The sequence below is a fragment of the Eucyclogobius newberryi genome, unplaced genomic scaffold (genome assembly GCF_026437365.1).
Source record: "Eucyclogobius newberryi isolate DKJ021-1_F unplaced genomic scaffold, fEucNew1.0.hap1 SCAF_16, whole genome shotgun sequence".
NCBI classification, from domain to species: Eukaryota; Metazoa; Chordata; class Actinopteri; order Gobiiformes; family Gobiidae; genus Eucyclogobius; species Eucyclogobius newberryi.
The window spans coordinates 29627974-29638172 of NW_027315790.1; the positions used below are offsets into that span (position 1 = coordinate 29627974).

General features: G+C 42.1%; 1 protein-coding gene across 1 annotated transcript; it reads right to left on the reverse strand.

Moving 5' to 3' along the window:
• Positions 1-3737: 3737 nt before the first annotated feature.
• On the reverse strand, positions 3738-9299 carry LOC140362149 (uncharacterized). Its single transcript, XM_072448205.1, has 3 exons — positions 6832-9299; positions 6048-6165; positions 3738-3980 (listed from the first exon to the last, which is right to left on the reverse strand). Exons 1-3 carry the CDS (start codon positions 9254-9256, stop codon positions 3752-3754), a joined length of 2772 nt encoding a protein of 923 aa, XP_072304306.1. The 5' UTR covers positions 9257-9299; the 3' UTR covers positions 3738-3751.
• Positions 9300-10199: the final 900 nt, after the last annotated feature.

A 10199-nucleotide genomic window follows, 5' to 3' on the forward strand; every position in this document is an offset into this window, starting at 1 on the left:
CTGAATTCACCTCAAGAAGTAGACGATAATTGAAAATATCTCCAGTAAACGGCCGGAAATATGAGGCGTTTTCCACTGAGCTGAAATAAGGGTGTGTGTGTGCATTTGCCCCGCGCACACACCCGCTCACACTCGCACGGACGCAGTGAAGCCGCGGAGCACAGAGCCATCAGTGAGACGGCGGGCGGCGCAGCGGGAGGCGCCCATCGTCTGCAGGCTGAGGTCCACGGGAGGTAAAACAAACAATCAGCTCCTCTCCCCATGACGCCGCTCCACACCGCCCCCCCCCATGGCTCGTCCGACTCCTGCAACGGCGGAGGAAACTCGCATTCGCTTTCCTCTTAGCGACAACTCCAAAGTCTGTGATGGCGGCGGCGGCGGCGGCGGCGGCGGCGGCACCGGTGGTCAGACGCGTCCACAGTTTCAGAGTCAATTTTGAAAACTCACAAAGTGGAAAACACTATAGGATTTCAGGAACTTTTTCACTGTTTTTTGTCGGTAGTTTCGGTTCCGACTCTGTGGTCTCATTTGGGCCCCAACAACTGCTTATACAACATATCTGTACTGGAGCTCTGTAGTACTCGAATACTCTTTAAGTTTGTCTCAGAACCAACTGTTTCACACCAGGATGCTTTTTGCTGTGGTTTTAAGGATTCAAATGTTGCAGTGAGAGGTGCATCAGGAGAATGAGGGAAGGAAGCCAAGACAAATTGGTCAGAGGGCCACATTTGGCCCCTGGGACATCATTTGGACTCATGTCTTACAGTTTCACAGGACTCGATCATTACAGAGCTGAAAGGTGCACGATGTAACTTTTCCGGTGAACGGTCTGAGATTGACATTCACAGACACAAAACTCTGTCTCTTGCTCTGCTCGTGCTTCCCGGACGTACGTCAAATCCAATTTTCCTTCACATGCTCATGAATGGTGAGGAAAATGTGCATATCGAACAATAAACTATAGCATTTTATGTCTTTATTTGGTGTAATCCCTCATTTGTCCAGGAGTGTTCCATCGTAAGGGTTAGATTATTCAGTTGTAGTCTTCTGGACCCCTAACGACACTTCTTGTCAGAGGACGCGGGTGACTGGAGTCTGTCCCAGTGACTTTGGGCCTTAGGCGGGGTAATGTGAAGATAATACGCTCTCATACACATGATCTGCAGTTTGTGTTTACATACATTGATTTATTCTTTGTATAGATCTCCCACCTCTCCTTTTGCTCTTTGTGTGAACCCTTAAACCCTTGATTAGAAATAGAAAACCATCTTATTGTGATAAAACATGATCAGAGACAACAATATCACTTCGTTGGACACGTCTGGGAGAAAATAAAAATATTGCCGACCTGTTTAAATCATGCAGAACCTGATGTTTAGTGTCACCAGATGCACACAAGGTCAGAAAACGCTAATTATCTAAAATAAAACACTCAACAAAACACTATTAGAGAAGCGTTGACCTCTCGTAAATGTGGTCGATGTGTTGGTACCACCTGACAGCCTCTATTAGTTAAGTTGTGGTCTTTACGGCTTAATGCTAATGACTATAAGAAATACAGATTAGAGTTGCTCTGTGATCGATGGCCTGAGCTTTGTCTACCATGTCTATAGTGTCTGCTTGTCTCCATGAAGATGTTAAAAGCTGCTTGGCCTGGAATATTCCAAAGTAAACGTATCTCATTGGAGAAAAGCAGGTAAAAATGCAGTAAAATCACAATGCAAACAAGTAAAATCATAAATAATCATTATAATATTGTAGGTGACGCGACCAGGCCAATTTACAGCTACGGTTATTTTTGTCGGCAAATTAACACAATGAAATAACATAACTCGGTTTAATTGATGCCATAGTAGAATAAGTTTGGCGTTGTGTTCTATCACGGTGCATAAAACAAGTGCAGAACCTTGAAAAAGACAAGATGGTTGTCTCTGTCTCATGTGGTTTCAACAAGTTTCCAAACTGAAAATAACATTTCTTTTTCCTTTTCCCTCCCTTTGTATCCTCATCTCTCGAGTGCTGCTTGACTCCAAACACAATAGTAGTTAATTGGCTGTGTGCTCTAATACCGTGGAAAAGCAAACTATTTTTACCCCCCCTGGTGGATACGTGGAGCGCTGCGTGGGTGAGACTGGAGTCTTTTTCCGAGTAAACACGAGGATGATCTAATTCTTCATCTGGCTCTGGCTTTTCCTCGGCTCGCGTCTGTCCACCTGCTCAAGACTAATATGTTTACATCGTTCCTCCCACGCCACTGCAGAGCCAGAACAAATTATCAAATCATTCAGTTAAATCATGTCGCTTTGTTAGTTAAATTCTGGTCCAAGACTCTCAACTTGACTGTAGTCTTCATGTATTTTAAATGGGGATTGTGTGCAAATGAAAGTGCATATGAAAGATTCTCATGTTGTTCTAATGATCACTTTCTTTGGTGGGATTGAACCAGTGGTAAATATTCATCCTAGTTTTATATCAATCAAGTTGCAGTTTGTCAAATGGTCTGTGGAATCCAGCTCACAACAAGAATTTGTGTTTATCAAGCAAAGAAACACTTCAAGAACAATTTAATATAGTTTAATATTTTACTGTTGAATGTTCAAGTCACAGTTACGACATCTCCATGGAGGCATTTCAACATAGATGCATTCAGTTTGTATGGATAGAAATTCTACTTCAAAAATCTATTTTTTAAAAACATCAAGTGAAAAAAAGGAATCCTTGGTGGACATAACTTGTCCAACAAGCTCAAAACTAGTCTGAATGTACCGTACTTTTCAGGCTGTAAAGTGCTACTGAATAAAAGCCGTGCCAACCAAATTTATAACAAAAATATAAATCGTACATATTGCACCTGTCATAAGCCGCAGGTGCCCACGTTGTAACATGAGATATTTACACATACACAGCAGTAGTGTACTATATGTACACCGGTTGTCTTTTGAACCGGGGGTCTCGCGGCGCAGCGGCAGATCATCAGACCTAATTAAACTAAATTCTAAGTGAATATGAGTTGGATTGTAATAAAACAAAACTGTATTTTGAAGCTTAACAAACAGAAAACACAGTACAGCTGTCCCTCTGTCTCTATTGTCCCCTCTGTCCCCTCTGTCCTTGATGACTCTGTGTGAGCTGATTTACCTGTGTCTGTGTCTTCACATCTGGTTCATCTGCTCCTGAGCTCGTACTTATCGAGTGAGTGTTGCGTTGTAACATTTGATATGATATTTACACAGAAACATGGTCAGCTCTGGCCAAGAAAGTCTCATTTCACTGCGGCAGGTTCTAAACTGCAGACGCCGTATGTCTCATGTTCCTTCCTCTTCCTCATTAGACTCATTTCTCAGTGAATATTAGTCTGATTGTAACAACGTTTTGAAGCTTAAAATGTAGAGAACACGAGGTGTGACCACTGTCCACTGACGTCTTCTTCTACAGTGTGACAAACGTTTTCGCTTCCTGCTGGAGTGCCCCCCGGTGGCCGTTAGACAGTAAGATCTATAAATTAGACGCACCGTTGTATTGACTGCAGGGTTCAAAGCGTGGGAAAAAAGTAGCGGCTTAAAGTCCAAAAAGTACGGTATGTTGACACAATTACTATGAAGCGTTACACAGACATAAAAAAAAACACAGTGTAAATAAAAATTGTTCCATTAGATCAATATAATGTGTTAAAGAACATACAGTAAAACGCTGTAAAGATGTAAGATAATAAATTCAATTCATTTGATGGTAAAAAAGCATTGGTTAAACTCTAAACCTGAGCAGGCAGTGGGTTGTTGGCGAGCTCGGCCCCACACTGCATCGCGCAGCGGACCTTCTCCCAGAACAGGCCCCTGTGGCTCCGGGCACGGCTCCAGCTCAGGTATGTGCGGCTCCTCAGCAGCTTCCTCATGCGGTAAAACGGGCTCAGCTGATTGGATGAGAGCTCTTCTAAAAACAACAGGATCAGGACGTCCTTCTGCTCATCCAACAGACGGAAGCTACAGACACAAAGCAGAGAAAGTCTGAACACAGAGGATCAAGGACTGAACACGGATGAAACCAGGTCCCAACAGGATATGAACAGGTCAAATACTTTCAATTCAATTCAATTTATTTTTGTAATGCCCAAAATCAGTGGTTGTCTCAGAGGGCGACAGTGAAAAACGGATTAAACAACGTCTATAGCATAGGTGTCCAACTCTGGCCCGCCAGACGTTTTAATCTGGCCCGCCGAACATTTCAAATTTATATTTAAAAAATATATATTTTTAAAAATCGATTCATAGAACCGTAGTTACATCCGTAACCGTTTTTATCGCTAAAACTACGCGTCCGACAATGCCACCGGTGGCCGCCCCTCCCCCACGGGGCTCTGCTGCACTGCTGTGTGGGCTGCCGAGGGAGAAATGCACTTTAAGCACTTTTGAGCAGAAGTTTAGTGCTGTTTCAGTTCAGGTGTACAGATAACTACACAGACGTGGAAATGTTAGTTAGTACATTTAAACGTTTTTTTTAGATCTTGAGAAGTTTATTTTTTCATAAAGTCAAATGTTTATCTCTGTGTAGAACTGTAGATCAACTCTGAAGTTGTAATGCACATACACTGAAGCACAGTATTGGTGAAATTACACTTGTTTTTCTAAATACATTTCAGTTTATGAGAACAAACGTTTTGTAATTTTTTGTTATCGATCCAGTAATTGCTTCAAAACAGCGTAGGATATATACAAAGCTATTTATTTCTTATATTTTTAAGTTTTATGTTTTACGTTATGTTCGGCCCGCAACCCAGCCTGAGCGTCGAAATTCGGCCTGTGGCCCAAATGAGTTTGACACCCCTGGTCTAAAGGGACGAGCGGCGATGTCCCAGGGTCCCCTGTCCTTAGACCCTCCTTCTCGGCCAGGAAAAACGAGAAAGAAAAATAAAAAATCGACTAGCTGCCAAGGGAATTGCACAATTTTAAAATCTGCTGAAGTAGCTTCTTGTCGACTTCCTGGTTTAAGCACACAGTTGCACTGATCATGATTTGATGGCAGAAATGTGCAGAACAAGTGTTTTTGACGCTGAGGGAGAAGATTTTCTAACCAGGATTCGTCAAACTAGCGTGAATGAGGCTAAATGCTACTCCGGGTATGTTTTTGATGAGGGAACAATGTTAGAACATTAAAAGCTTGTCTTTTAAAACCAAGGGTGGGAAATCATTTTTCCTGAGGGCCATCTTCAAAGCTCAGGGCCGGACCGGATTGCTGTTAAAAACTCTCATCATTATGAGCACTTTTCTGTCAAATTTAGGCCATTTAATCTATTAATTCATTAATTTAATGACAAAAGTGCAGACACACGTCCCATAGTTTAGGCACTTGTTGTTACTAATTGTTATTCTTTTCTATTCTCAACAGATTCATGCGAGGATCGAAGCCTGCCCACGACTGAAAGTTTGTGGTTGTAAGTGGACCTATCTGTGCGCCCTTGTGCAGAGAGCTGAAGGTCACTATGGCCAGCGCTCATGCTCTTGTCTGTCCCTCGAGAACAGAGTAGGCGCTTCGGGATAAACTAGACCTGCTCAGATCCGATCAGTGTCGATTGCGCCTCGGTTGAGGTTGTGTGAGATGGTGTTACTGAAGAGTTTCTGCTCAATACAACAAAAAAGAGAAAATCCTGCAAAAAATGTTTGAACTTTTAAATATAGTTCTGTTTAAATGTTTTCTTAAATGTCTCTTTTAAACGTGTAAATGTTTTTATGATTTGTGTCCTGCTACTTTTTCACTTTGCCCCAGTTCACCTTTGAAAAAGAAGTTTCAATCTCAGGGGATTTATCTGGTTAAATAAAGGAGAATAAACATGTAAGTTATTCCATTTCAAGAATCTGGACCTACAGCATTGGGGTCTTTTCTCCTCTAGTTGAGCATAATAGACAACTCATGTAAGTAAATAATAAATACTGAGGACTACTTTGTACTATATTCAGAAATACTTTGAAGATTACAGCTTTGACATATTTTGTCCAGGTTGTTTGTTGCTGGGCGGGTTTGGACGCTGAACCAGGTCTGAACTCGGGGTCTACCTGGCCATCTGAATCTCGCGGGAGCACCATTCGCTCTGCAGGTATTGGCGGCTGATCACGCACAAAGTCTTTCTGCTGCTGTAGATGGCGTCTGTGATGTTCTCCAGGATGGCTCTCCCTAATAAAAACAACATGATATTCATAAATGTGCATTACTATAAAGAACACACATCCTTCCTTCTCTCTCTATATCCTTTGCAGAAGATCTCAGGCTGGTCTAGAGCTGTAATCGGGCCCCAAGAAGATTATTAGAGCCGAGCCCGACAAGCCAGAGAAACCTGACAGCTTTTTAACCCGAACCTGTTGACAGCCCGACATGATTTAAATGTGATCGCGGTGAACGGCACACTCGGGTCCCGGTGGGTTCAAAGACCTCCAGCTCTAGTCTGGTCACCATCTCCCCCTCTGCGTCTCAAGCCACACTCAAACAGAGCCGTGCAATCAAGTTGGTTTATTTCAGTGGCGCATGTGAAACAAACAGGCTCATTAGTCACCTTTCATTTAGAATGAAATGAAACTTCTCAGTCACAATTGTTTTGAGATGGATGGACAATACGTGTCCCTGACTGGCTAATCCATTTGTCTGAACTCTGAGATGAAACCAATGAGCAGACTTCATCTTGTTGTGTATTCTTACTTCCTCTGTGGACCTCAATAATTTAGCTTGTTTCAAACATGTTCTACAGGTATTGCATTAACCACGTTTACATACAAGTTTAACATAGCAAGTTTGCCATAAGATGTTCAGAGACAGTTATTTGAGGTCAAGTAAAGTTAGATTCACCTGGCTGGAAGTCGCGGTGATGCAGACACAGCTTCCACCCCTGTCTCTCCTCCAGCTCTGGCACCAGCTCGTTGCAAACCCAGTCTTCATCGTGAACGTTGTAGGACACAAAGGCATCGTAGGTGTGCGCACAGCCCTGTCTCCTCTTTTTACTGTGGTAAAGATAAGCCCTGACGAGGTAGAAGCCATAGACAAGCTGCCAGCGGAGAAAGTGATGAATAAACGATGAAAGGAGAGTGATAAGAACCAGGGCCGAGCTGGACATGAAGCAAAGGAAACTGGTGAACTCCCAACACGACTGGACATCAAAGTCTAAGAGCAAGTGTCCTTCGTAAGACTGGGGAGAGGCACATCTGAGCCGGAACGCATAGCCCACAAATACTTGTTTATTATAGAGCACCCAATGGATAAAGCCTGCGTTGGAACAATTACAGACAAATGGATTGTTAGATAAGTCCAGGTATCTCAGTGAAGGGAGCGCTTCAAAAAACGACTCATTTATTACTCTCAGATCATTGTTGCTTAAGTCCAGCCTCTGCAGCTCAGTCAGATTGGCCTGGGAGAGAAAGTCCAGGGATTTTAGATGGTTATCAGGCAATTCCAGACTTTGCAAGTTTCTGATTGGCTGAAAAAGCTCAGGATACAGATTTAAATCTAAATTATTGGCCATTTCTATAAATTTCAAAAGAGGAGTTGAATGGAATGTTTCTATATCAGGAGATTTACAGAACAAACTATATGCTGAAAAAGATGTTAAACCATCTAAACCTTGGAGAAAATCATCTGGATAAATTAAACACACCTCTGAAGGAACTGAGATCTGTAACTCCTTCAGAGATGGCAGGTTGAAGCTCTGTATGTGTTGTGAGCGCCCCCCGGTGGAAGAGTCTGACTTAAAACTTGCCCCAGGTTTAGAGCTTCCGATTGAAAGGGAGTAACCCAGGTATGTAAGGTTTGTCAGTCCGTTCCAGGCTCCCCTCTCCATAATCGTCCCTCTCACTGAGGATAACTTTAGATAATTCAGGTGTGACATGTTTTTGAAGACTCCATTTTGGAGCCAAGCGATATTATTATTGTTTGCTGATAAACTCAGTAGATTGGACAAACTGGTCCCAAAACTATCATCAAACTGGAAAAGAAAGTTATTATCTACATAAAGCCTCTGTAGGCTGTGGAGATCTTTAAAGATGCAGCCGTTCAGTTCAACCAGATAATTGTTTGCAAGGTTGAGTTCAGTCAAATTCCAGAGATTAGCAAAATCCAAACAGTGGAGTTTTTTAATGAGATTTGAGTGAAACAACAGAGATGTGAGAGAAGACATGTTTCTGATGGTCAGAGGTACTCGAGTCAAATGATTCAGCCCCATATTCAGCTGCAACAGACGTGTTAATGTTCGAAGAGATGACTCAGATACGTCTGTCATTGAGTTATCATAAAGATCCAGGTCAGTGAGATGTGTGCATGACTGAAGGAGAAAAGGATCTAAAACAGAAATATCAGCGCCTCCTAAATCTAACTTTTGTAAAGACGGAATACCACAGACAAAGTCTGCCAGGCCTTTGTCAAACAGACGGACACCATAGAGTCGAAGGTTCTCCAGTGAATTTACGCTGTTGAAAACTGACTTGTACGTTTCAATTGTTAGATTTGTGAAACTCAAATCCAGGGTTTTTAAATTTTTGAGAAAGGATTTGTCCGACACATCCCATTGAAAGTCAGAGTGGATTCGAACCAGATGAAGAGACTCTAAACGTGGGAACAAATCAGAATGAAGCATGAAGCTGCGCAGAGACTGACCGCTTAAGTCCAACTTCAAGATGTTCAAAGGAAATGAGAAATGTTCTGATTCAAATGAAGTGAAGCGGTTGTCGCCCAGTTTTAAGCTTTGTAGCGATGGACAGGATGAAATCACCTTCACTATGACACTGATTTGAGACAGAAAGTTACTTGACAGATCCAAGTCCTGCAGGTTTCTTAAAGGGCCAAATGCAAACTCAGAAATAGATTCAATGTGGTTATATCCTAAATACAGAACGGTGACATTGAAAAGGCCCTTGAACATATTGTCCGTCAGGTGTGTGAGTTTGTTCTGGAACAAATCGAGCAGAGTTAAAGTTGATAAATGAGAAAATGCTGCGTCTTCAATGTGGGAGATCTGATTTTGTATCAGGTCTAAAGTCTGGAGTCTGTTGAAGTCACGGAAATCACTTTGTTGGATTTTCTGAATGTTGTTGAATGAAACGCTGAGGTGCTCAACAGAACTGGGAATCTCAGAGGGAATTCTGGATAACTGTCTGTGATCACAGAAAATTGTGTGTGGATCGTCCATGTTAAAGGTGCAGTTGTGAAGAGTGTAGAGCCATGCAGGACGAGGCAGAAGAAAGATGAAGAGAGGTGACAAAAAAGGCCAGCTGGGAGGCACCATAATGAGATCAACTCCTGTTAAAGACAATATAAATATATAGTGTATATTATTCAAGAAAATTAGATGCACACGAGGAGTAAAATAATAATAACAACAAGAAATTGGTTGTGCTTTTTACAGTGCAACAGTAAAACAGGCACATTAACTCTGGCATGATAACCAAAATCTATATAATCCTTTAAGCAGGGGTGAAACTCTGACTTAGATGTAGGGGGGTCAGTGATTTATGAATTATTAACATTATTATACCGTTATAAATAGGCCCTGGTATTATTTTTAATATCATTTAAATGGTCTGTTTGATCATCTAACTTTAGTGCCTAGGATTCGAATTAGTCCTAATAAGCCTTTCATTTTCCTGTGGGCTGTTGGAATAGGTCTGTTTGTTGGTCTTAAATTCCCTGAGAAATCCACAGTATGAGTTTGGTTCAGAGTTTTGAAACTCAGCAGGGTCCATTTCCTGCTCACACAAACTCCTCCGCTCACTGGTCCACGGACAGAACTTTAGAGCAGCGACAGAGGAAGAACAAAGCACTAGTGATGATCTTTTGACCCATCGGCCCAAGAAATTCTCATTTCATTACGGGGCAGGTCATAAAATACTGACCGCGGTATCGCTCCTTGTGTATCTTTGTGTTTGGATGCATCCAAATTCAGTTCCTTGTTAGACTAATTTCTCAGTGAATATGAGTGGGATTGTAATAAATAAACAGCATCGTGAAGCTTAACATAGATAGAACACATTTTAACCTGTGCCTGGCTCTGCTCCTGGGCTTGCACTGAGTGAGAGAGAGAGTAAAAAGATGGTTAGGGTTATTAGGGATTATGAATGATTGCGAGGTAGAGAGAACTCCAAACTGATGGGACCCGTGGGTTGACCTGCGCATCACTAGAGATCACAGTCAGTTTGGGGAAAAGTGACTTCAACTTGCTCAAACTCGTT